The 27671-nt window shown below is 35.5% G+C and overlaps 3 protein-coding genes across 5 annotated transcripts; 1 reads left to right on the forward strand and 2 right to left on the reverse strand.

The window, feature by feature from the left end:
- Positions 1–1934: 1934 nt before the first annotated feature.
- On the reverse strand, positions 1935–11742 carry LOC134255785 (methylenetetrahydrofolate reductase (NADPH)-like). Of its 3 annotated transcripts, none has more exons than XM_062738319.1 (11): positions 11657–11742; positions 9897–10109; positions 7960–8201; positions 7562–7678; positions 7065–7258; positions 6339–6905; positions 4720–4902; positions 4466–4564; positions 4257–4379; positions 3851–4088; positions 1935–3665 (listed from the first exon to the last, which is right to left on the reverse strand). In XM_062738319.1, exons 2-10 carry the CDS (start codon positions 10094–10096, stop codon positions 3867–3869), a joined length of 1947 nt encoding a protein of 648 aa, XP_062594303.1. In that variant the 5' UTR covers positions 10097–10109; positions 11657–11742; the 3' UTR covers positions 1935–3665; positions 3851–3866. The 3 variants fall into 3 exon arrangements, with proteins under 3 accessions (XP_062594303.1, XP_062594302.1, XP_062594304.1); XM_062738318.1 differs by having other exon boundaries at positions 9897–10112; positions 11657–11736; XM_062738320.1 differs by having other exon boundaries at positions 1935–3658; positions 3847–4088; positions 9897–10112; positions 11657–11736.
- A 2797-nt stretch (positions 11743–14539) lies between these two features.
- On the forward strand, positions 14540–20707 carry LOC134255728 (myogenesis-regulating glycosidase-like). Its single transcript, XM_062738238.1, has 2 exons — positions 14540–14685; positions 18571–20707. The coding sequence occupies exon 2, from the start codon at positions 18578–18580 to the stop codon at positions 20582–20584; it is 2007 nt and encodes a 668-aa protein (XP_062594222.1). The 5' UTR covers positions 14540–14685; positions 18571–18577; the 3' UTR covers positions 20585–20707.
- Positions 20708–21204: 497 nt separating this feature from the next.
- On the reverse strand, positions 21205–24500 carry LOC134255729 (glyoxylate reductase/hydroxypyruvate reductase-like). The gene is made up of 3 exons (XM_062738239.1): positions 24233–24500; positions 23970–24140; positions 21205–21930 (listed from the first exon to the last, which is right to left on the reverse strand). The coding sequence occupies exons 1-3, from the start codon at positions 24429–24431 to the stop codon at positions 21359–21361; spliced, it is 942 nt and encodes a 313-aa protein (XP_062594223.1). The 5' UTR covers positions 24432–24500; the 3' UTR covers positions 21205–21358.
- Between the last annotated feature and the right edge of the window lie 3171 nt (positions 24501–27671).

The following is a 27671-nucleotide window of genomic DNA, read 5'->3' on the forward strand; positions in this document are numbered from 1 at the left end:
GCTGGAAAACTCGATTTTCCTTCCCTTCACTAAGAGTGTTGTAAAAAATACTCCTTAACCTGTTATGATAAAAAAGAGTTCATAAACCATTCTGTCATAAAATAAAACTGCGAAAGTTCCCCAAATATGTTGCTGAAATTTATGTGTACAATGTTTTTCACTAGCTTATGACGTCTCATCCGCTCAACTATGACGTCATGTAGCCTAAGGCAGCATTACAAACTAGAGGCCCATGGGCCACATCGCTCACCTGAGCAATGTGGATAGGAAAAAAGCAGAAATCAGTTTATTGTTGAAAAGTTTAAACCCAGTAGTGGTCTAAAGTAAATCCTTAAAAGAGAGATGGTATGATTTGAACAAACTTGGGGGGATTACCTGGGGATTGCCCTTCACATTTGAACTTACATTGTGGACCCCCTATACCCCAAGGGGTCATGACTTGAACAAAATTGAATCTACACTACCCAAGAATGCTTCCATATGAACACGACTAATCATGGCTTTGCTGTTTTTGAAGTCTTTAAATATAACTTGGATTCCAGCCTGGGCTTTGAAGTACAAAAATTGAAAAGAAGATGCTTTAAAAATATAATCAGGCCTTTCCCTATATGTTTCCTATATATTTCAATGTAAAACTTTGATCAGTCACTGAAGCCTTGCCCTACCCCCAAGGGGTCATGATTTGAAAAAAAATTGAATCTACACTACCTGAGGATGCTTCCCTATAAGTTTCATCTTTCCTGGCAGTGTGGTTCTTGAGAAGATTTTTTAAAGAATTTTCCTATATATTTCTATGTAAAACTTTGATCGGCCATTGTGGCCCCACCCTATCCCCAGGGGTCATGATTTGAATAAACTTGAATCTTCACTACCTGAGGATGCTTCCCTATAAGTTTCATCTTTCCTGGCCCAGTGGTTCTTGAGAAGAAGATTTTTAAAGAATTTTCCTATATCTTTCTATGTAAAACTTTGATCGTCCATTGTGGCCCCGCCCTACACCCAGGGGTCATGATTTGAACAAATTTGAATCTACACTACCCCAGGATGCTTACCTATAAGTTTCATCTTTCCTGGCCCAGTGGTTCTTGAGAAGAAGATTTTTAAAGGTTTTCCCTACATATTTCTATGTAAAACTTTGATCGGCCATTGTGGCCCCACCCTATCCCCGGGGGTCATGATTTGAATAAACTTGAATCTTCACTACCTGAGGATGCTTCCCTATGAGTTTCATCTTTCCTGGCCCAGTGGTTCTTGAGAAGAAGATTTTTAAAGAATTTTCCTATATATTTCTATGTAAAACTTTGGTCGGCCATTTTGGCCCCGCCCTACCCCCGGGGGTCATGATTTGAACAAACTTGAATCTACACCACCTGAGGATGATTCCACATGAGTTTCATCTTTCCTGGCTCAGTGGTTCTTGAGAAGAAGATTTTTAAAAATGCCATTAATTTTTCTCTAATTCATAATTATCTCCCCTTTGAAAAGGACGTGGCCCTTCATTTGAACAAATTTGAATCCCCTTCACGTAAGGAAACTTTGTGCCAAGTTTGGTTGAAAGTGGCCCAGTGGTTCTTGAGAAGAAGTCGAAAATGTGAAATGTTTACGACAACGACGACAGACAACGGACAAATTTTGATCAGAAAAGCTCACTTGAGCCTTCGGCTCAGGTGAGCTAAAAAGACGTGGGCAAAGGGAAAATCAAAGAAAATGTAATAAATAGAAAATTCAATGTTTTGTAGATGAATATGGAATTTATTTCACTCGTGAGACCAGATTTTTTTATATTTTCATTCGTGCTTTGCACTTATGAAAATATAAAAAAATCCTGTCCCACTCGTGAAATATATAGCAATATATAGGCATATATAGCAATACATGGAAACTTACTACTTTTATCTACAGTGTATGATAATATATAATAAATCTCACAAGCATCAAAATGAAACGTTTCCAATCCTTTAATACATCTGATTTTTTTTTACATTAAAGTATTATAATAAAACAGCATGTGTAATACAAACAACATTTATATCTTACAAAATTGTCCACTTAATAAATACATTTACATGTATATAAAACTAACACAATACAGAGAAACTTATTGCTACATCTACGATGCAGTTCTTTATAAAATGCAGTGGATCTCTATTTTTTACATCTGTACGGAGGTGCAGAGGAAGTATTCACTTCAATACTAGAGTATTTCACCGAAATTCTCTGAAGAGAAATTAACAAAGCAACAATTTATTTGCATTAAATTGCACATATTTTAAGCTGCAAGACAAAATTAACTAATAAATAGTCTAAAATGTTGGCAAGTAGAAGACTGTTATGTAGTTTACTCACACATAAAAGAAAATCTCAACTATCACCCTCACATACAGTGAAACACGATTTCATTGTATCAGTAAGCTTACAATATGCTTTAAGCCCACGCGGAATGGTAATCACTTCACTGTAAGCATCAATTCATTAAAAATTTCTTGGCTATATTAAGCGTGTTTCACTGTACTTAGATTTATACAGTGTGCAGTAAAACTTGTATGATCAGGGTGGTATGTATTCCAAAATTGTATCCAACTTATAGTCCTCTTCAGTCAATTTAACTTTTTAAAATATTCTTTAACCTAGCTTTCTACGGTCAGGATGAAGGGTTGCCATGATTATAGACAAGTTTGTCTGTAAAATAAAAGATCATCTAGCAAAATATCACTTTATTATATAGCAATTGGTTGCCCAAATTACTAATCAGAATTATGAAAACACATAAAGGACAAATAATCACACTTAATTTTTACAATAAATATTGAAAGTTCCATAAATCCACCTGATCACGCTAGGACCATTTCCTTTACTCGATCGGTACAATAAATTCTTGAGATGAACTTGTAAGGAAATTAAAAATTCCATAAAACAACTCTTTATAGATGGTTTTCGTATATGTTGCCTCTCAGTTATTCCCTTTGGCCACCATTTTGTAGGATATAGTGATTTTTTTCTCTTTGAGCAACCAATTTTAAACATTCATGCCAGAAATATATGGGAAAAATAATTAAAATCTTGAAATTATGAATTAAAAGAAGCATTAACAAATGTAAATTCATAAGAAAAATAGTATTATCTTTACCTCAGTACCCATTATAACAAATTGAACTTGGTTGAATTATGAAGGGATCTGGGAATGTTGACCTACAATATGGCGGTCATGAGGAAATAACTTGCTTTAATCATCTCAATGCTAAAACCACCTATTACAATATTAATGAACATGTAAAAAAGTCAAAACATATTATATCAAAGAACAGAAACAATCATATAAAATAGCGATATGAACTTTTTAACTTTCAAATCCAAGATAATATAAATATGCCGTTTTTACTCAAATCATAACTGTATTCTTACATATCACCATTCTAGTCCATGTTAAAATACACTGACAATCAGTTTCTAATACTGGGTTTAGTAAACATAAAAAGTGTTCCAATATATTATTAAGTAGATTTCCAAGTTTAACAAGCACAAAATAACTTGAGTTCACATGGTCAGTAATTGTATTTTGAAATACAAGAAAATAATTTTGACCACAGAGCAAACATTTATAACAAGATGAAATAATCTTTGTCACGGATTTAGATTATGCCCAATCTATTCAAACACTCTTCATTCTGAAAAGAGAAAAAAAAACTTGTAAGGAAATGACCAAAATTACCAAGTATTAGTACTGAACTGATCATATTCCCTTTCTTACCAGTATTTACATTTTGTGTTGCTCAAGCATACATCACTTCGTACCACAAACACTTCCTGAGTCAAGGTCAAACAATGATATCAACCAGAAAGGAAAACTCACTTGTTCTGTCTTATTATTATACATTAACTTCCATCTGTTCGGGAGTAGAAGTTGTACGTTTACCCTCCTCCAGCATTTGTTCTACAATTCTCCACAGACAAGATTCCTTTGGAAAGTCATTGTCCACTAAGTTAACTAAGTAGTAACTGTTAAAAATGTGGTCGATGATTTTTCTGGACTGTGAGCCTTCAGGGTACAGGTCACCCCAGGGGTGTTTCCACAGTTCAAAGGCTTCATCCTGAAAAGTAAGCATATACACGTAAACAGAGATCTTAATCTAAACTGAAGCTCTATTTCTTTGTTAGAGTTAAAGATTCTGATTGTTTTTGTAATGATTACATGTATGCTCTTCAATAAGTAAAATAGATTGTCAGGCCAGGAGAAAAAAATTATTTCATCCTCATACCTTCCATGTTTTGAAGGCAATAGGATCCACCACTGTAGGTTGTATAATCTCTTTACCAGGGAACACTCCCCACGTGACTGCTATAGGAGTCGTCAGATCACAGTTTGTGTAGTCTGCCTCACCCTTAAAAATTAATAAAATCTGCTAAAACAGTATATCATAAACAGGTGCTTGTTAAAATTTTAGTCATATATCAAGCTTTGACTTACGCTCTTGTCCACTATATGATAATTGACCATGGGAAAGTTTTTCAGTATTTTCTTCAGAGCAATACCATTTTCTTTAGATGTGAAGAATTCCAAGTAAGCCTAGATAATGATAATATTCAAAGAATAAACATCACCAAAACAGAATTTGTAAACTGCAAACTTTCTCTTCAAAAATATTTTTCTCCTTTAATACTTTCATGATGGTAGGCTGATTGTCAGTAAAATGAACTTGATATTTTCAAATGAACTCTGACCTTTTGGTAGATGTAGCCATTGGGTGACCCCCAGCCCAATTTGCTGTCTGAGGAAGGAGCTCCGTTGACATTGGGCTGAGAGTTGATGGTGAGAACTCCACGTTTGTTGATGGCTTCGAGCTGTTCCTTGATGAAACCTGTCTCTGGTGACAATTCATCATCATTCCATGGCATAGAACGCACCTAGTGAAAGATATTATTTAGTTAGCGATTATTCACTTTTACAGATTTTAAAAATGCATTCTGGAGTCCCTGCATAATTTCATTTAATTTTTACTTTGTCTTATCTTGATCATTTTTTTTAGTGGAACATACAGATACTTAAAACTAACCTTGACCCTATTCTTATTTGAACATCCACCTAATTTTGTAACCTACCCTCGACTCAATTCGTGTTAAAACATCCAAAAACATGTACAGTTAATTCTCGATAAACCACCACCTTTTGTAATTTAGAAATCATGGCGGTATAACGAATTTGGCGAAGAATTGAATTTCCCATCTTTGAGGGAACACGAAGTAGAGTTACCATTCTTAGAAATACCATTTAGCGTTTCTATTCTTATTATTACATGTACATGTATATAAAAACATATTTCTTAATTTTAAAATACTTCAAGTAATTTTTATGTACAATTTCGCTAAAACAAAATGTGCAGTTCTGAAATAAAGACAAGTACATATGGATGTATATAAATTTGCAAGTCTGATAATGAAAAAAAACATGCTGAGTCGATCGTCGTGATATCTTGCCGATAGTACGTAAAATGAATTCTTGAATAAATTCATTGTTATTTCATCATTGTTAATGAAACGTTCACAATTTATACAGTATAATTTTTTAAAGCAAACTTTGCAAGGTTTAAAGCAGATATTATCAAAATAATATCGTTATCGGTGTAATTTAACAATGACCGCTTTCGTGGCGAAGCCATGACTAAATGATTTTTATTAAACAGAAATCAAAATTATATTATTATAACACTTCACTTAAAATTATTGTTCATTTAATTCTTATTTAATTATTTAATTGCATGTACCTCGTTTGGCTTTGCATGCTTTACAACAGGGATAGCGTCAACCAATTAGCCGCACTTCACTGACCACCTGCACCTGTGGCGGTATATCGAGATAATTGACACTTAAAAATGGACGTTTGTTTTGAAAACAGGGTGGTGGATGGCGGTATGCGAATTTGGCGTTATGAAGAGAATTTTATATAGCAGGAAAAACGTTCTTGGGAAATCATGGCGGTATGGCGAAAATGGCGATGAATTGAATGGCGATAATTCGAGAATTGACTGTACGTAAAATCAATCTTATGTACATGTACATCAAACATACCGTAAATCTGTTAATCTTTACGTCGATTTTATTTTGCGAATCTGGGTCAAATAGCTGTTGATTAATTTTTTACGTTTCAAAATTTTTAGAATAACCACTGCTTTGTTTACAGTTTATTATTGTTGATTTATTTTTAAGAAAACTATTTTTGCGAATCCAATGAAAAAACACGCAAATTTGCTAAAAAATTATCTACAGCAAAAATTTCCAGATCTACAGTATGTAAATCTAACCTTGACCAAATTCTTTTAGCAAACCCATTTATGTAAACTAACCTTGACCCCATCCTTATTGGAACATCCAGATATGTAATTCTGAAACACATCCCACACATCCTGCTCCGAGTTCAGTTCCTCTCCCCACATTTTGAGGAGGTCCTCTTTGGGAGGTTTATGCTTCAAGTAAAATAAGTAATAGTCTGTGAGATCACCAAAAGAAGCTGCTGAGGAGTTCCCCCAGCGACCATTGGGAAACTCATCCCAGTTTGAAGTTCTATAAATGTAACTCTTTGGTCGAGATCGCCAGAAGATCGGTCGCACATCCTCCTTACAGCGTGAATAATTCGCAGTCTGTTTCCATGGTAATGGTTTACATGGCTCCTCCACCCACATACCGAGTCTTTTGAGGATTTCAATGGTGGCTACTTCCCTGTTGAGTGTGTAGAAGTGAACACCGTGAATGTCCTCGTGTTTGAGAAGTTCACGACACATCTGGAATGCTTGTTCCACACCATAGTTTCTGATTGCTTCATCATTGTCTTTAATGGGTTCAATGGCATCCAGAATCTCCTTTGGTACTTCTAATCGGGACAATTTCACTATGTGCCTGAGGGACTGGTATGCCTATTTGTGGAAGGAATTTTTTTTAACATGGTCTTCATTCTTTTTACAGAATTATTAATGATACAAGTTTGCATCTTTAAAGAAAATTTAGTAAAGTATTTTACAAAAGCAATGAAGTCATAGAATTTGTAGTATATATACTAAAAGCATGTTAAATACCTGAATAGGAAGAACACCTGGTATAATTGGACAGGTAATTCCTATCTCTCTACAATCACGAACAAATTGAAAGAAAGTCTCTGCTTTGAAAAACAGCTGTGTTATAATGAAGTCTGCTCCTGCATCCACTTTTTCCTTCAGATGACGAAGATCTTCCGCATATGAAGTACACTCGGGATGTCCAGTTGGGTACCCTACAAAAATTTACAAATCACTTAAAAGCAGTGCACATTTGAGTGCAAGCCTATATGGGTAGCTAATAATATTCTTGCAGCATGACTCATTTGCCCCATCACACACTAGTGCCATCTTATGGTGTTATTTTGATTATCACTGAAAAGGTATCAATCTTGATAAAGAAAAAATACAGGAGACAAAATGTCTTCAAAGGACACTAAAACATAAATTTAACAAAGAATCTGATAAAAACAACATTAAAACAGTGAAAGTTCAGAAACTAATATTTATAGCACTATCCAATGGAATACATTCCTTACCAGCCACACAGATGGTGAAGTGGTCCCCATGTTCCTTTCGGATCAGTTTGACAAGATCTGTGGCATAGTTCAGTCCATCCTCCTGTTTTGTCCATGTTAGTCCACCATCAGGGGGATCTGAAACACAAAGTTAGTTTTCACGTTATAAAATTATTAATTTAAAAAAAAAAGACATGACTTCTTCTTAAATATTCCTTGATCTTGGAAAGATTTTTTCTAAAAAATATAAATACAAAGTAAAATGAAAGATTTCAGCATTTAAGATCTGCTTACATAATGAAAACTAAAAATTTCAGATTATTCTCATGATTTTTTTTAATAAAACAACTTTTAGTATTGCTTTACAGGTATTGTTCAAATTTGTTCTCTAAAAAAAGCTAGGCTTTAATTCTACCCACCCCCTCTGAGAGCTAACAGGTTCTTCAGTCCCATGTCTTTGGCTTTCTTCAGGTTCCTCTTTATATCTTCCTCGTCCTGATTACTACACGTGATGTGAAGCATCGTCTCTACTCCGCAGTAGTTCAGCATGGTGACCGCCATACACGTGGAGCTCGTGGGTTTCTCTGTGTTCCCGGGGTCACCTGCAGGGTGCCACGTAATATCACAAAACAGGGGGCCACCCTCACTCATCCTCTCTATCCTAGTGTAACAGATTAAAAACAAATTATAAAATTAATATTAACCATATAATATTTTATTTTAAATCAATATTTTCATCTAACATTTGTTTATAATGTGAATTATTTGACCTTGTTTTTTTTCAATTTGGTGATCATGCTGCAAGTATAATTTTTTTTTCATAGGTACATATTTAAATCGTTACAGAAAAAAAACAAAATTAGGTACAGAAGGGTCAAAGAAGAGTCCGCAGGTTGTTTGTAATTTTTATAATACAATGTATAAAATCAAAGCCATATGTTGCAGAGAACTGTCTTTTATGTAATTAATTAAGGTGCCAAAAATATTAATTTCTGCTCTTTTACTCTAAGTATTTAATGGAGTCATTGCCAGTCACAGCTTATCTAATACAAACATAGGCAACCATGCCATGCGGAAATAACCCAAATATTCCATGACCTTCAGATAACCAAATCGGATTTTCCCTTCTCCTGAAAGCTATTTTTAACACTCATAAAATACCAACTGCATGGCAGAGTGAATATTGCATGACAAATCTGTATGAAAACAGGAACGTATTTGTTAAAGCTAGTAAGAGACTTTATTTTTCTGATTACTTGAAAAGCTTATATCATGTGTAATTTGCACTAATAGCCACTAGAAGGGGTCTTTTTTTATTGTTCACATGTTTATGGCTCAAGGATTAACAACATGCAAAAAAAAAATTTAAAATTATATACCGCTAAAAAAACGTATAATATTCCAATATTTTTATTTAATATCTTCAAAGTAAAACTAGGGGATCAAACTACCATTTGACTTTTTAAAATAAATAATTGTATAACGGCTTAAATATTTTGCATACTGGTATAGCCAACCAGTTGTATTTCCTTTTGTACTGAGTAGCATGCTCTATAGACTTCACAATAAAAACAAGGTGAAGGTCAAATATGTATCACGCTAGGCATGTATGAATGAATCCAATAACTGTTAAATATTACTGACAACCTGCAGGAAATTTTTTAAAAATCCTTAGCCCATCCATTTCCCAGTTTCTCTTTTAATCCTTGAAGACCATGAAGACATTTACAATATTATGAATAAATTTCACATAGTAATGACACGCTGTAGTGATGATTATATATGTGTCAGTGTACTTTAAGGAAATAAAGGAATGCAGCGGAGTTTCAAGTCAGACGCACAGTGCATGATATAGTTGTATTGGTGCGCATGCACAATTTGTATTGGACAAAACATGACATCAACATTCAGTGTTTCAATGATATATTTTTAGTATTAATAATATGATAAGCTCTGTTATTATTTTTTTCTTAAATTATAATGTTGTAATTTTCAAGGGGTGCAGTTACTACGATCAGTATGTTGTACCATTTTCTTATACATAATTACATATATCCTTTTTAACATTAACTTCTTTTAAAATTTCTAAGTTTAATAAGTGACTGTGATAAACACATGCAGATTTAGAAAATCAGATGACTTAATTACTATTTAGTATCCAGTAAAAATCCTGTACCTGAGTGAATGGTCACACTATACAAGCAAATAAGACTTATCTAAAACTTCCCTTTTAATAATTTTTCTAATTTTTGTACTGAAGAGATCTCTGGTTACTTAGTCAACTTTGGTACCAGATGAATTAATTCAGCTACCTTTACCCATACTTTCTGTTTATAGAAAATTAGGAACCACTCACCTGCTAACAAGATTGACTGCTCCATTAGCTGTCCTGGGAGGGAAGAACTCGAGGGAATAGAAGGGGTCCCCGGACTGGATTCTCTGGTTAATGCGCTCAATCACACTCCGGTATTCCCCGTACTCTGGCTCCTGTACTGGGGAGTGGGGAACCACCCCATGGGTGCCATTGACCGTGGTCCCATTCAGTAATTCAGGCATGGCTGCAGATCACCTGCTAAAATAAAAAGATCAAAATCACCCCAAGTTTCTTCAACAAATAGAAATCAATTGACTTTATTTCAAAAATTAAACACCGATTTATTGATTTGAAAAACGTCCCCTCACACCTCTCATCTTTCTCTAACAGTAGACTGCATGGTCAAATTAGAAAAGTTCTAAACAGAGAGGCAATTATAGATACTGAAAATGAGTTCAATTTAGAACCTAGGCCTTGTGCTGTATAGACAAAAATCCAAGTTTTGATCTAAGGGTAAGTTGCTGATGTTACATGTAGACACTTGGATTCATTCATATATTTTCAGGGTCGTATTTCTAGTATTTCATCAGTGAATTGATTATAACAAGGGAATCTTCTATTACCATTACCTGAAGAAATTGAATTGTCCATCCTACTAGTGCGATTCCTATAAATGAATAAATTTGCTCAAACATGTAAAGTGTAAAGTGTAAAAGACGAAGCATATAAAGAAGTGCTAGCGCACTTCATGAAAGCCCAAATTATTCACACACCATAATCAATGACAAGGTCTTAAAAAGATTCCATTTCCTATATTTTTTTACACTAATAAGCTGTCAGAAATACGATTTGGTGATACAAACTCGCCTTATAATACATGTATAAGTACATGAAGAATATCCGATCTATTTCAAACGACATGAACAAAACAACGTACTTGAATTGATATTTTTTATTTTCAAATCATTGGACGTATCTTCCAAAATACATTTTTTTCAGTTTAATTTCTTATTAGATTGCTGTAAATAATTTTGTTATGTAAATACAAGTGATTATATAGATCAATGTGTAAAAAGAAAAATAATCTATACTATAGATCTACAATACTTTCAGTCTTAATATTGGATGGAAATATTAAATAATCCACCCTACAACTGTGGTACTGCTCTTTTGCAGGGTAAATTAATCAAATTTGAAGTTTTTCATTACATAAGTAAATGCGATAACATACTTTTCCAATTATCAATTTGCCCTGCAAATGAAACTGCTTGGTACAAGTGAAATTAAATTATTAACATTTGAAGTTTTTCATTACATAATTAAATTCAATTACATATTTCTCCAAATATCAATATTTGGTGATGGTTATTCACAGTTTTAAATGCATATGTCAGCTGTAGAGGTCAAATTTAAAGCAAATTATTTTTTTACCTAGGGACTCTCATCCAACAGAATTATAAAAGTTCAAACAAAAACATCTGTCAAAATATTTCCGAGCTGTCATATCCTCGTTAAAATCCATGTTACTTCTTTTTTTTTAAATAAAAAATTACATGCACTGAGAATTTAGCAAAGTTTTCATAATCATTTGATAAAGTAAACATAGGCACAAACAATAAAACATTGACAAGCATGCAATGTTTTGTTTACAGTTTCCGCATCGCCGAATAACGATGACCAATAATTATAATAAATCCTTCTTCCAAAGCTTGGCAATAAATTTAACTTTAATCATAGATTCATACTACCTGCAGTGTTTGCATAATTTTCCCATTCATGAACTAACTTTTACTATTCAATACCTTTAATTAAAGCAGCTGATATTCAGTTTTTCGGCAAACAGTTTTTTCTAACAGACTAGTTCTCGCTTGCAATGAAAAACTGAAGAGAACAACATTGGTTTAGAGCTGGATTTATATACAGGCAGCCAACCAATGAAAATCAAGCTAAATTTAGTGTCGTGCTATCGGAAAACCTCAGGTTATAACAAGCAATCGATACTCTCAGTATTTATCATAAAGAAGATAAAGAGAGGTGGTGGATCTCTGTACAAAACAAGGCGCGTTATATATCCCATAATTACGCCTATGTGCCATAAATAGTCGTCGAAAGATCAGGACCCAAATGGAAATCAAATGGAATAAATATATATTTCAAATATGAAATTACAAGTAATAATTGTATTTTTAAAGCTCATATACTATTTTTTTTGAACATAATTGCAATTTTAACAAAATTGGTAAACATTTCAAATATCACTGTTAGAAAAAAATACCCCTTTGTTTTTCAATTTTAACAAATTCGTTATATTGAGATATCATAATTATAACTACGAAGTATTTTTTTCGGTAATAATTACTAATAAATTATCCCCATGGCAACTGATCCCCATTCCGATGTTTTTTGGAGGTCCATATTATGAACTCTTTCATCATATTGTGTCAAATTAAGGAAATACCGGTATATTGTGAAACTCCAGAAGAGAAAACTAATTCAAATAACTTTTTGTCTTCGCTTCGATAAAAAGAGGCTGAAAGAACTACTTAAGGAAAATACATTGTATGCAGAATGAAAAAAGTGAAGATAAAGATAAATCTATAAGCTCTCTAAATCTAAAAACAATACACATCTGCGAAGAGAGCAAGGAACACGAACCCCCGAAATTCTACATTTCCATCGTGAAGTAATATTCCGCTATCACATGCTATGGTGTTTACATCTCAAATATCGTTATGCTGTTTCACTTCACAACTTATTCAATATCCAAGAGCAAGCTCCGAGTCCGATCATTTTTTAACCGAGGCAGGCTACTGACAGATAAGTTGATGTTAAAGGACATTAACAGCCTCGTTTAAAGTCGGTGTTTTATAAACTCTATGATCGTTATATTGACCTTATTAGCCAATATAATCTAATATTGAGTAATTGAGTACCAATTGTTAGGCCTTTGTTTTTATACTGAATTTGATTACGAAATGTTAGTTTCTTCTACCTGATCAATATAGGGTTAACGGCGAATGTGACCGGACGACAGGGGATGCTCACTCCTTATAGACACCTGATTCCACCTCTGTGATTCTCAAGGATCCGTGTTTATACCCCCTTCACAGACTGACTTACTGGTAATAGAGTTTTTGAGATCGATCACTGTTCGTTTATAATCTTTACCCTTTTCATTCATAGAGAATATTCCTTTTTGAATACTATACACCCGTAAGCGAAGATTGAGGGTATATAGTTTTTGCCCTGTCCGTCCGTCTGTCTGTTTAACGATTTCCCCGCAAAACATTTTAACATCGACCTTAACTTTTGAACTGTTGGAGCTATATATGTGTCTCATATTTCACATTTGTATTCCTTGTGACAAGACATTTCTTTGAGTACCAACATATTTGACTTTTGACCTTGGAGTTTGACCCAACATTGCAAGAAATAACCCAATTTTATATTAACCACGGCAGTAACTCTTGAACAGTTGGTGCTAAGGTTTTCATACTTCACATGCATATTTGTATTCATTGTGATGTGTCCCTTCCATGGATATCATACATTGTATTTAATTTTTTTTTTACCGTGACCTTTGAGTTTGACCCACTTTAAAATTGTATATAACCTTTGAACAATTAGAACTAGGTCTTTTATATTTCACAGATGTATTCCATGTGACAAGGCCTTCCTTTTGATACCAACAACTTTGATCTTACCTTGGAGTTTGACCCACTTTTAAAGATCTTTAACCCTGGCCATAACTTCTGATCAGTTGGTGCTAGGACTTAAATATTGCACAGGTATAATATTCACTGAGAACAAATCCTTCCTTTGGGTAACAACATTTTTCAACCCTTGACCTCGAGAGTTTGATTTATAATTAAGAGACTTTAGCATTTTATTGCCAAAAGCTGTTATACGGGGACATCGGTGTGACGGTGTCAAAAACACATCTTGTTATACCCCCGCTTGAAAAGCGGGAGGGTATATAGTAATCGTTAACCCTTGACCGTCCGAGAGTTTGATATCCGCAACGCCTTATACCATGAATGAAATTTGATGAAACTTTCACAGAAAACTTTATTTTATTGCCAAATTTTAGCTGACATATATTTTGGATTTTCCGGCAAAACATGGACCTGCCATTTTATTCATATGGGAGGCGGGGGGTATCATTTAGTGAGCTCAACACATCTTGTTTTTAATAATAGTTGACAAATCATTTACATAAACTGATTTTGATTTTTAAAATAAATTTATGAGGAAAAAATCTCGTAGTAAGCAAAGTGCTCCCACTTAAAAACGTTTATGTCAACTTTAGCGTAATGCAAACATTCCTCTGAAACACGGGGCAATACTACGGTGTACCGAGAGGGTCAATCTCTTCTTTGTTTTAAGGCCGGTGAATTTGCAAGCATACTGTGGCGACTAAACGAGAGAAGAAAAAACGAGGGAGCAGTCATCTCAAAGCAAAGATGATGCAAATGCCGCATTGTTACCCCTCACCTTCTCATTGACTTGCCCTGTCGCTATTGCATTCTTGCCTTTTGCCCTTGGTTCATTCAATGTCGCCTCCCCCCTCTCACCTCCCTCCCTACGTCGTCTCCCTCATTTTGGTGTCCCCGCTCCGTGCCCACCTCCCCAGTCGTCGCCCTTCTTATCTTGGTCCCGTTTCCTGGCCGAGGAGAACGAATGACCCTATCTGTACACCGTACTGTGCAAATTTAACTTTTTATCATTGAAACGCGCGATAAATCACTGTTCATCCACTTTTCATTTGAAAAGCTGGAAGTAATTTAATTTTGTTTACCTGGAACTATTTTTGAGCTGTGTTTCAAACCAGGTGAGTGAATCTATACCCCGAAAAAAATGGTATGATTGTTAAACTTGTAGATTCTATCTTGTTTCTTCAATAAAGCAAGCAGAGTACATTTAGTGCAACAAAAAAAGTCTACATTGTTAAAACATGTTGCTTTGATATACATTTTTGCATGCATAAACTTGAAATTCAGACATAAAGTAACAATGCAGTACCAGTGTTTAGGAATAAGGAAAATAAAGATGTAAACCTCTGCAACGCTACCTACAACCATAAACTATTAATAAGCGATGCACCCTCCGAAATATAAACGAATGAAATATGTGGAGATAACAAACAGTATTCGAGCTCAAAAGTCCATTAAACATTACAAAATAAGAGCGGAACAAACACCTACCTCTAAAACATCAGAGGTGGGATCATGTGCAATGGAGGAGTGAGTATCCCCTGTCGACCAGTCACACCCGCTGTGTGCTCCATGTCATGTTCGGGGAAAAAACGAAAAAAATATCCCTGGACAACTCCGTGCATGTATAAATAATGGTCAAACAATCAGTATGAAAAAAATCAGTCAGCATTTGACGTAAATTGTATTTCCTGACAAGGTCATTGTATCGACTATAGAACTTACGAAATGATGACTTTAAACGAAACTGCTGATATTCTTGCTTCATCAATTTGTTTGTCAATAACTTACCTCGTTTTCGAAATCGTTCCTACGTAGAGCATGCTCTTCCGTATTATATAAACTCCGTATGAGGTGAAAAAGGTATATATTGCTGCATAAATAAGGGAGTTGCGTTTGAAAAGTTATAGTCATCACGTTTATCATATAGTTTTTTCAAGTTTCAAGTTTTTATTTAAGACCCCAAACTGAGGTATATGAATACAGATAATACAAGGTTTTAACATATACTAGTAAACAAAAATATATGGATGAATGAGTGGCACTAATGTTATTTACGATGCACATGTATACTTCAAAACATGTCCCTCTCCTTGTAAAAAAAACTATAATTATGTATTATAAGAGGAACAAAGATCACAAATACGATCATCTCTGTCAACTCTCCATAAGCGATCTTTTTTAATACGAAATCTGTGATTCATACATCTAAATTTACATAAAGCTTTTCTCAAATCCTTGGGTAGATATATCAAATAATTTTCAAAATAATGTTCTAATAAATTTGAATATCCTATAATGTTGTCATATTTGGATGCTTTTTACAAGAAATTAAAAAAATCCAAATATGTAAGTGTTTCTAAGAATGGAAATAATTATTGTTATATGACAATAAGTCGTCGGTATATCTAGATGTCGAGTTGATGACCACATTTTTAAGTTAAAGATTTGTAACAAATTCTACTTCATATGAATACAAAAAAGGTCTGTTTACAACGAGTACCCATGGGATTTTCAATAGATTGGTGGAAGAGCTGGTCTCCAAAAATCACATAGATATTGTCGATTAGAAACTCGAGCATCTTTTTAATATCAACTTCAGAGTATTTGTGTGTAAAATCAAAATGTTTTTAACAAAGTAATTTTGAAAATGACCAATGACAAGTTAAAAGAATTTATGAGTACCGTTTTTGTTGTAAAAGCAGTTGTCAATGATTTTAGAAAGCCTGGACTTTAATTTATCGTATAGGAAATAGTTGTATATAAAGTTGAATCGAAAGTTTTTATGTATTTGAATTGGGTAAAATTGTGTGATTTTAAATGTTCCAAAAGTTCCTTTGAATTTTTAGTATCCACATCTGATTTACAAAACTTAAATTCTCGAATATATTGTTGAACAGTACTCTAGAAGTTTCTCCTTCACCACTGTCAATATCTTAGTGAGGAGTAAAGAAAGCGGCTTGGTTGAACATTTACTGGAACTCGCTCTGTATCTTTGTTTGTAAGGATTTATATGAAGTTTCCGTATCCAATATAAATATGGTAATAAAAATAAAAAAAAATTAAGCATTGTCCTTCATGATTCGATGGAACGAACAAGTACAATGTGAAAATCGAAATAAGGACTGGAGCACAGGTACCTAAGTTACTTATTTTTCTTATATTAAAAAAATTATAACCTCATATCTATAATATATTTTTGTTATGGCGTTAATTTTTGTTATTAATTAAAAATAAGTAAAGTAAGGTGTTTGTGGACTGGAGATATGAATTATAATTGTATTTCAAGATTCCCTTCCCAAGCAATAGATCTAATATCCCGTAACTTAGAGCTCGTTTAAATTAAACTCAATGTAATTAAGTTTACAGAAGAACTTTCGCTTAGTTGTATTTATTGTCCCTTTCGCTAGCTACGCCGTAGGAATACAAATTAAAATTGAGGCGTTTTAAACAGAGTTCAAAATAAAAATTATATATAGAAAAAAATGGATACTTGTATGTCAAAATTTGAATTGAAAATTATATAAATTTTGTTGAGCACAAGGGTTATCTTTTATGTCTCGAGATTTTTCAATCGTTTGATAGGACGAAAATAACACATGACGAAGATATCCCAGTAAACGCATAAGAAAAAAAATCCAGTATACAGTATACACATACTCTATATATTCAAGGAGTATATTACTGGTATTAGCTTTGTATGAAGATAAAATCGATTTAAGATTAGCAATAAGTTCAGATGAAACATGGAGATGACGAACAGTATTCAAGATCAAAAGTCCATAAAACAATACAAAATAGGAGCAGAGCAAACACGGACCTCCAAAACACCAGAGGTGGAATCAGATGCCAATCCCCTACCGGTCAAGCCGTGTGCTCCTTTTCATGATCAAGAAATAACGGAAAAATCTGTCGTCAATTCAGTGTATAAAGAATGGACTTACATTTAGTATGAAAAACGGCAGTCAGCATTTGACTTAATGATAAATTGTATTTGCAGACAAGGTCATTGTATCGACCATAGAACTTACGAAATGATGACTTTAACAAAATTGCTGAAATTCTTGCCTCATCAACTTGTTTGTCAATAATTTACCTCGTTTTAGAAATTGTTCATATGTAGAACATGTTCTTGCGTATCGAATCAACTGAGATATATAAACCTCTTATGCAGGTGATGAAGGGATATTGCTGCATAAGTAAGGGAACTTGAAGATAGTAAAGTTAAGTAAAATATCCAATCATGAAACAGATGTGTCAGACTCTGTGGTATGTCTTATCTCAAGCTCACTAGGATACATCGTATTGACATAAGAATGGAAATTACCATTGTTAATTGACAGTACGTCGTCGATATATCTAAATGTCGAGTTGATGGCCACAGCAATGGTTTTCTTCTTTTCACGCATAAGATTTTGGACAAATTCTGCTTCATATGAATACAAATATAGGTCTGCTAATAACGGGGCGCAATTTGTATCCATGGGAATTCCATTAGATTGTTGGAAGACCTGGTCTCCAAATATACTTTTTTCATTATCTTAATTAGTATTAGAAGTTACAAATGGTATAGATAATGTACTGATCTATAATATCTTACACTTTATATTCGCAAAGAAACTAGAGTTTTAAAGGTAAAATGCATGAATTTGAATTTCTCCCAACGCTTTTGAAATTTTTTATTTTTACCATTGAACGGGTCAAACGCGTGACGCAGGGGATAGATCGTCTGTTCTAGAATATAGGGGGTTGATCCTTACGTCGCGGTTTCGAAGCCCACTGCGGAACGTGGAGACCGGTCCTTCGGGTGAGATCGCATAAACCGAGATCCCCTGTCCCAGTAAGTGCTGACACGACAAATCTCAACGGCTCTGAGTGCCGACTTTGTCTAACTTTGCAGCCCTCCACCGGCAAGTGCATGGTGGCGTCTCCAAAAGAGTGAAGTTAAATGACTAACAAACAAACAAAAAACCGATGAATTTACCTTTGTGTTTCTGTTGTAGGTTCAAAATGAGTCAGAGAGGAGGAAGAGTAAAACTTGGATTGCTCATCTTTATCTTTCTTGTTGGCTGTGTTGTTGTCGCCGTTGTGACGTGGCATTTCACTAAACGCTCGAACGAAAACAACACGTCTTCACACACAAGTCCACAGAAGTCAGTCACTGAAATGAATCTTGGTGAAACGACAATACAAAACAATTTGAAAATTGACATTAAACGTAAAACTCAAACTGTACTATCAGGACAATTGTGGGATGATAAGTTGCGTGTTAATTTTAAGGAATGGTCAAACACAAATGATTGGAAGAGAACTGCGACATGGTCACGTGATAGGAAGTTGGATGTCTCTTACAAAGAAGAGGGCGGGGTTCCTTGTTATCAGTTTCATTGGAAGGTAACGGTCGGCTTGGAGTCAGTTTTGTCAGACTGTTGGGACATAGGAGACGCACACTGGTATGGCGGGTTTGAAGATTACTATCAACCGTGGCCCCTGGAAAAAATGTCGCGAAATATGTCGGCTTACATTGTCGACGATTCATATCAAAAGAAACTGGGTGGCGTACAGGAGAGGTATTTTATTACCTCTAAAGGGGTTGGTATTTATATAGAGGAAGACGTGCCATTATATATCAGCATCAACGCCTCAAACGACAGGAAAGTTTGTTTACAAGCCAAGTACGAAAAATACCCTTACCAAAACTATAAGAAGCTCCTTCCTTCACTTAATTACCATATTTGTGTGTCAACTGATGTGAAATTAATTCATGATTTCATGTCAAGAACCTTCATAAAACTTCGACCAACAGATATTCCAGATAGCAGTATGTTCCGAAAGCCGATATGGTCGACATGGGCACAATATCATAAAGACATTAACCAGTCTTTAATCCTAGACTTTGCAAACAATATAATAAGAAATAATTTTACTCACTCTCAGCTAGAAATTGACGATGACTGGACGCCAAAATATGGAGACATTGACTTCAATGTTGCAAAGTTTCCGAATGCAAGAGCAATGATCAAGCAGTTAAATGACATGGGATTTCGTGTGACAGTCTGGCTTCATCCCTTCTTTAACCTCGATTCGAACGCGTTCACTGAAGCAGCATCAAGGTTCTTCCTGATTCGTCAGTTTGATTCCCCGCTACCTGGACTGGTTTCTTGGTGGGATGGTAAACTTGCTGGAATTATTGATGCAACAAATCCAGAGGCAGTTGAATGGTATCTAAATCAAACCAAGTTTCTCCAAAACACGTACAACATAAGCTCCTTCAAATTTGATGCTGGTGAGGTGAATTGGCTTCCAAAGGTTTATTCTGCAAACTTTGACATACCGAACGAATACAGCAAACACTGGGCAAATCTTGCGTATAAAGCCGATGAAACAGTTCGTCACCAAGAGGTGCGTGTTGGCTATAAAACGCAGGATTTGCCAATTTTTGTAAGAATGCTCGATAAAGACAGCAACTGGGATTATACCAATGGACTGAAAACTCTGATTCCTACGGCCCTGACCTTTGGCATTCTGGGATATCCATTTATACTTCCGGATATGATAGGAGGGAATGCATATTATACTCACCCAGAGAGAGAACTCTATATCCGCTGGATGCAGGCGAATGTGTTTCTGCCTTCGCTTCAGTTTTCCATAGTACCATGGCAATACGACGAGGAGGTGATAAATCTAACTCGCCGCTTTATTCAGCTTCACGAAGACTATACAGAAACCATCCTAAAACTTGCAAGGGAAGCCACGGCTACTGGAGCGCCTATCGTACGACCCTTATGGTGGATAGCACCAAAAGACGAAGTGGCTCTGACCATAGATTCGGAATTCCTTCTAGGAAACGACATTCTTGTGGCACCGGTTCTTGACAAAGGTGCATCGTCACGTGATGTGTACTTACCGGGGGGACAGTGGAATGATGTTCTTAGAGGGGGAGTCAAACAAGGAGGCTGGTATAGAAACTACAAGGCTGACCTTCATGAGCTTCCTTATTTCATACGGAATAATTAGGGAAACTATTGCTGTAAATAAAACGTTATTCTTGAGATACTAGTATTTACTATGCCTATGTTTTATTTCGGGCAAAGTATGCCTTGAAAAATATAAGGAGTGTATTATTTAAAAACCTCGTTTCATTGGTCTTTTAAATTCGCATCTACATTATATGCGAAAGATTTTACTTGAAATGATTAAATCTGTACATAGTCTTGGTATTCGTTCCATTACATTTAATGCGTGGTTTTACTCATTCCTTTGCCACTTGATAGCTCCAGTGTCAAGGTTTTTTTACTCATATAGAAACGTCACCATATACTAGTACCGATGAAAGGCTTCAATTTTAATCCTTTACTCGGCACTTAGGGTCATTGAGCAGTGCGAGTTCTTTACTGTGCCTACCTACTCCTACAAAGAAGAGCTTCGGTTAACGTCCCTACGCTCCTTATATACCGGAACCTCTAGCATGCTGGAGTACTTGCCTACCGTGACACGGGGGCTCGGTTTATAAGGTCTCATCTGAAGGACCCGTAGCTTTCACTCCAAGCCAAGCGCTTGTCGAAGGAACAGTTGCAATACCTATTTTTATCGCGGTGAAGCTAAATATTATCATAGAAGACAATGGACAAAACAGATCAGTAAATAACTTGTTTTATTTTCAATTAAAAATTTATTAATAAATAATCAATACATGTATACAATCAAGTCTCGAGATTTTAAAAGCAAACAAAACAAAAGAAAAAAAGCTACATGCAACATGCATTACGTTGATATTCGTGCAGAGTCAATTTAAAGGGCGCTTAGAACTGCCAGAATGTTTTTGGCCGTGTTTGTACTCATAGCTATTCTGGTTTCCGTGGTGTTAGTGCCCATATGAGGTAGAATCACACAGTTGGGTTGCGAGAGGAGAGGGTGACCCACAGGAAGTGGTTCTGGGTCAGTTACATCCAATCCGGCGGCGGCAATCGTTCCGTCCTTCAGTGCGTCTGCCAGATCGTCATGGTTGACAATGACCCCTCTAGATGTGTTTATAAGAATGGAGGAGTTTTTCATCTTTTGCATTAATTTAGTATCAACCATTCCTTTGGTCACCGCAGAGACGCCACAACAGATACAGAGTATGTCTGCGGAGCTGAAGAGAGAATCCAGAGACACGTAGTCAGCACAGTTCTCGGCGTATTCCACCTCCTCCAAGTCGTGGTAGATTATACGCTGCACTCCGAAAGGTTTCATTCTTCGTGCTATTCCGAACCCGACCCGTCCGAATCCAAGTATCCCGATGGTTTTGTTGATAAGACCCGTACCACACAACCAGAAAGGTTTCCAGCACTTGAACTCATTTTGACGGATGGCGTCAATACCTAAAATACATTTATGTAGAATTGTAGATCACGCATACAAATAATAAATACATGTAATATAAAATTGTCCTTCTGCATTTTCTTAAGAACTGAAGAGTCCCCATAAGAATTTGAGTTGAAGGAAAGAAGTTTGTATACGAGTATAAAACTCTATCTGACGAAATATATCACAGTTCTTACATTATATATTGCAAATTAATTTTTCCAGTGTTTGATTTGTATTCCTGACGATTGAGTATCGTCGAGTAACATTTTATTATTTTTTTTTTATGGATGCGTTAGGCCTACAAAACTTAAGGAGGCTGGGGGTCAACAAATTAACCATCAAATTTAAGTTCATTTTTCCGTTGTCTGTCGTCGTCGTCGTTGTCGTCGTCGTCGGCGTCGGCGTAAACTTTTCACATTTTCGACTTCTTCTCAAGAACCGCTGGGCCAATTTCAACCAAACTTGCCACAAAGCATCCTTGGGTGAAGGGGATTCAAGTTTGTTCAAATGAAGGGCCAAGCCCTCATTTAAGGGGAGATAATTGGGAATTAATGAAAATTTGGTGGTATGTTTTAAAAATCTTCTTCTCAAGAACCACTGAGCCAGGAAAGATGAAACTTATGGGTAAACATCCTCAGGTAGTGTAGATTCAAGTTTGTTCAAATCATGACCCCCGGGGGTAGGGTGGGGCCACAATGGCCGACCAAAGTTTTACATAGAAATATATAGGAAAATTCTTTAAAAATCTTCTTCTCAAGAATAACAAAGCCATAATTGATCATATTTATATGGAAGCATCCTCAGGTAGTGTAGATTCAAGTTTGTTCAAATCATGACCCCCGGGGGTAGGGCGGGGCCACAATGGCCGACCAAAGTTTTACATAGAAATATATAGGAAAATTCTTTAAAAATCTCTTCTCAAGAATAACAAAGCCTTAATTGATCATATTTATGTGGAAGTATCCTCAGGTAGTGTAGGTTCAAGTTTGTTCAAATCATGAGCCCTCGGGGTAGGGCGGGGCCACAATGGCCGACTAAAGTTTTACATAGAAATATATAGGAAAATTCTATAAAAATCTTCTTCTCAAGAATATCAAAGCCATAATTGATCATATTTATATGGAAGCATCCTCAGGTAGTATAGATTCAAGTTTGTTCAAATCATGACCCCCGTTGTAGGGCGGGGCCACAATGGCCGACCAAAGTTTTACATAGGAATATATAGGAAAATTCTTTAAAAATCATCTTCTCAAGAATAACAAACTTAAGCCATAATTGATCATATTTATATGGAAGCATCCTCAGGTAGTATAGATTTAAGTTTGTTCAAATCATGACCCCCGTTGTAGGGCGGGGCCACAATGGCCGACCAAAGTTTTATATAGGAATATATAGGAAAATTCTTTAAAAATCATCTTCTCAATAATAACAAAGCCATAATTGATCATATTTATATATGGAAGCATCCTCAGGTAGTATAGATTCAAGTTTGTTCAAATCATGACCCCCAGGGGTAGGGCGGGGCCACAATGGCCGGCCAAAGTTTTACATAGAAATATATAGGAAAATTCTTAAAAAATCATCTTCTCAAAAATAACAAAGCCATAATTGATCATATTTATACGGAAGCATCCTCAGGTAGTGTAGATTCAAGTTTGTTCAAACAATGACCCCCGGGGGTAGGGCGGGGCTACAATGGCCAACCAAAGTTTTACATAGAAATGTATAGGAAAATTCTTTAAAAATCATTTTCTCAAGAATAGCAAAACCATAACTGGTCAAAGGTTTACTTTTGGATTTAAACTTTTCAATAATAAACCAATTTCTACTTTTTTCCTAGCCAAGTGCTCAGGTGAGCGATGTGGCCCATGGGCCTCTTGTTATATATGCTGTCTTAAGCTGTCAAGTATCATTTGGCAAAAATTTTTCATTTTTTTAGTTTTAAAATTTCCTCATTTTTGTATATCTTCATATGGAGCTCTTCTTCTAAAGGAGATCAATATAGTTTAAAAATGACCACAACCCCCTAGCTCCTTTAATAATTTTGACCTACCTTGAACAATTTTTCGTGATGTCATCAATATCAGTGCCACCGCAATGTCCGCGGCGGCGTCTGCTGCGATGTCCGGTGTCTTGCAGACCTCAATCCCACGGCGACAACACTCCGAGACGTCTATGTTATCTGTGCCGGCGGACATCGTGGCTACCACCTTAAGACAAGGTCCTGCAAAATATTTTTTATTCAATAAACAAAATGCAGTTTCTGTTAAAGAGAGACAAATCTGCCAAGCTTATTATAAAACAGAACTCGCTTACCTGCCGCTTCCAGAACGTCGGAGTCGATCGTATCGCTAACTGTGCAGAACAAGGCTGATGCGCCCTTCACGTCTTTTAAAAGTGTTTCTCTTGGAATGGGCTCTTCGCTGTCCCATACATCTACAGCACATTTTCCCTCTAAAAGTGACAACGCCTCCTGTCCCACTTGCCGGGTAATGTATACTCGGTGTTCAGGCATCCTCTTCTTTCATTAAATTTCTGAGGCGCAATAGCTTTTCAAGGGACGTAACTCCCGACTGTTGTTTCATGAATAAAGTCGAAATAATTTATTTCATGAATAAAATCGATGTTTTTATTATGATTAAAAAACATAATGCTCATATACCCACGCGGGAAAGAGAGAGGGGGAGGAGAGAGAGAGAGAGAGAGAAGCACAATATCCAGAATCCCTTTGAACCACAACAGCTGCATACATTGTATTTTCATTTAGATTCTATATCAAGACAATTATTCGAATGTTGGATCAGACATATTTTAAACAATACATGTACTGGTTAGATCACTGAAAAGCTGTCACGACCTTTTTATATACGATTACTATCAGACTGGGATTAGTTTATTTATATTTATATCAACAAACAACTCTTTGCCTGGTAGAATTCAAATAAATCTTGCTCTTGAAAGTTTCTATGTTTTTTTTTTGTTTTTTTTTTTATAAATGCATAGTTAAATGTTATGTTTGACAGCAAAAAGTTTGAAAGAGAGCACGAAATCATAGAGACTTGAGCAAGTCTAAATTCAAGTACATGTATTCTAATTAGTGTTTACTACATATTGCACGACGTATATTAATTAAGAATCATGGGTTGAATTTAATTGAAATATGTTAATAACCATTAGTAATTGAGCTCAAAAGACCACTGGAACAATACATATTGGAATCAAGCAAACAACATCAGAATTATCATGTTGTAGCAAATTAAACGGAAAATCAGCAATCAATTTAGTGTGTAAACAAGCTAATTCAGAGAATTCGTGTCCCCCGCTTAGGGAAAAAGTCGGATCCCCCTGACTGAATTTGTAGAGTTATTAAATGTATACATGTATACTGAAGCAAATAAAATACATGTATGTCAATATGCATATAAAGATTTGATTGCTTATTCTTTATTATGTGTATAGAAGATTCTATTTATCACACTGTGATGATGATTTTATAACCTCATAAATTTTTCATTTCACATGCTGAATACTATCATTTAATAAAAAAAGTATTTTAAAAAAAAAAAAAAAGAAAAAAAAAAAGACAGGTTCGACCGAGATTCGATCCTGGGACCTCCCGCATGTGCAGCGAGTGATATAACCACTAAACCACGGAATCGCTTTAACCGGTATTAAGTATATGCAGAACTAAAGTCACATACATGTGTATATTCATGTTCGGTATTCTCAAAATTTTACACAATCCATGGTGTTTGATTTATTTAGCCATTATTAAACAGTTCTAATAGATGTAATAAGAACATAAAGTCCGCCGAGAACCTGTTTTATACGCAATAACTCTCCTCATGCCCCTGCGCTAAAAATAGCGACATGTAATACTATAAATACTAATAAAACAAACGGGGCGGGGCACTTTGAGAGGGGCGAGAGACGTTCTAGGGAGTTTTGGTATAAAATTACATTGCATAAGCTCAAAATCTTCTTGAAATATCGCCCGGAAATGATAGTGTTACACACAGACAGAATGTATAAATTTAAGACCTTGAACTTTGACCTTTTGACCTCAAAATCAATAGGGGTCTTCATTAGGCCACAGGGAGTTGTTATGTAAAATTTCATTGCAATAGCTCAAATGGTTCTAGACATATCGTGTGGAAACGAAAGTGTTTTAACAAACAGAATTTGCTTATTTATGACCTTGACCTTTGACCTTTTGACCTCAAAATCAATAGGGGTCTTCTTTAGTCCATAGGGAGTTGCTATGCTAAATTTCATTGCAAAAGCTCAAAGGGTTCTCGAGATATCGTGTGGAAACGAAAGCGTTACAGACAGACAGAAAGACGGACGGACGGACAAACCCAAATTAATATCCCCCACTTTTCAAGCGGGGGACAATAATGCCGTAACAGTGAGTATGAAAACGTCAATCAGCATTTCACTTAATGATGAATTGCGTTTGTTGACAAGGTCGTTGTATCGACCACTGAACTTACGAAAGTCTGACTATGATTAACGATATTGTTGATCTCTTTGTTTCATCAACTTGTTTGTCAATAGTTTTTCCTCAGTTTTGGAAACTGTTCTACGCGTTTTCTTGCCAACACACAAACTCTATATGATAAGATTTATTGTTACATAAATACTATGTACATAAATACTAGTAAGGGGAAGTTAAAGCCATTGCGATTACAGTAAAGTTTTGTTTTTAGCTTACAATTTACGTCTTTTTAAAAAGTAAAATACTAGTATCCAGCTATGAAATAGATGTGTCAAACTCTTTGGTATCTTTCAGTTCAAAATTACTTAGACATATATTGAGACATATATTGAGAAGACATATCAATGGAAGTAACTATAATTGTTACTTGATACTGAAATACTCGTACATCGCCGATATGCTTGTACCTAAATGTCTAGTTGAAGGCCACGGCAGTTTCTTCACAGGTATAATTTTTCATACAAATGACAGATTGTTTGAAAACCTAATATGCAAAACCTATAGATAAGATAAGATTTATTAATACCAATTTGGGGCCCATCAGGGCATACAAGAAAAGAGAAAAACATACAAGAAGAAATTCAAATTTGATAGTAGCAACTAACAAAAGATTAATGATGATACAGCAGTTGGGGATTACAACATACATGTATATAATCGACATTCTGTACATATAAGGCTTTTTAGGTCACCTGAGTAACTCAGGTGACCTATTGCTATCCGTTTTCGTCCGTCGTCGTCCGTCGTGCGTCGTGTGTCGTGTGTTAACATTTGAACATTTTCAGCTTCTTCTCTAAAACCACTGAACCAATTTCAACCAAATCTGGTATACAGCATCTATGGGTGAAGGGGAACAAAAATTGTGAATTTCATGGTCCCCGCCCCCCTGGGGCCTGAGGGGTGGGGCCAAAACCACTAAAATTAATGAAATCTTTAAAAATCTTCTTCTTTACTCCTGGACATCAAGCAGGCAAACTGTTGGCATGAATGTAATGAGCATTGTGTCCTCTACCAAAATTGTGAAATTCATGGCCCCAGGGTCAGGGGTTCTAGTGCTAGGGCGGGGCTCTATAGATTATATAGTGAAAATGCATTATTTCTTTGAAAATCTTCTTCTCTGCTCCTAGGTATTAAATAAACTAAATAAGCACATAGTTATGATAAGCAAGAGTGCCTCTTCCAGATTTGTGAATTTTATAGCCCCAGGGTCAGGGGTTCTGGTGTTAGGGCGGGGCTCTATAGATTATATAGTGAAAA

Source organism: Saccostrea cucullata, unplaced genomic scaffold (genome assembly GCF_032062105.1).
Source record: "Saccostrea cucullata isolate Sc308-1 unplaced genomic scaffold, CSIRO_AGI_Scuc_v1 ctg5, whole genome shotgun sequence".
NCBI lineage: Eukaryota > Metazoa > Mollusca > Bivalvia > Ostreida > Ostreidae > Saccostrea > Saccostrea cuccullata.

Excerpts from the sequence above, each read along its gene's own strand:
- LOC134255728 (XM_062738238.1), top strand. The coding sequence starts at position 18,578 with ATGAGTCAGAGAGGAGGAAGAGTAAAACTTGGATTGCTCATCTTTATC.
- LOC134255785 (XM_062738319.1), bottom strand. The coding sequence starts at position 10,096 with ATGCCTGAATTACTGAATGGGACCACGGTCAATGGCACCCATGGGGTG. Across the intron at positions 6,906-7,064 it reads CAGGTGTTCTTCCTATTCAG|GCATACCAGTCCCTCAGGCA; the intron begins GTATTTAACATG and ends TTCCACAAATAG. Across the intron at positions 4,565-4,719 it reads ATGGCTACATCTACCAAAAG|GCTTACTTGGAATTCTTCAC; the intron begins GTCAGAGTTCAT and ends ATCATTATCTAG.
- LOC134255729 (XM_062738239.1), bottom strand. The coding sequence starts at position 24,431 with ATGCCTGAACACCGAGTATACATTACCCGGCAAGTGGGACAGGAGGCG. Across the intron at positions 24,141-24,232 it reads CGACGTTCTGGAAGCGGCAG|GACCTTGTCTTAAGGTGGTA; the intron begins GTAAGCGAGTTC and ends AATATTTTGCAG. Across the intron at positions 21,931-23,969 it reads ATCACGAAAAATTGTTCAAG|GTATTGACGCCATCCGTCAA; the intron begins GTAGGTCAAAAT and ends AATGTATTTTAG.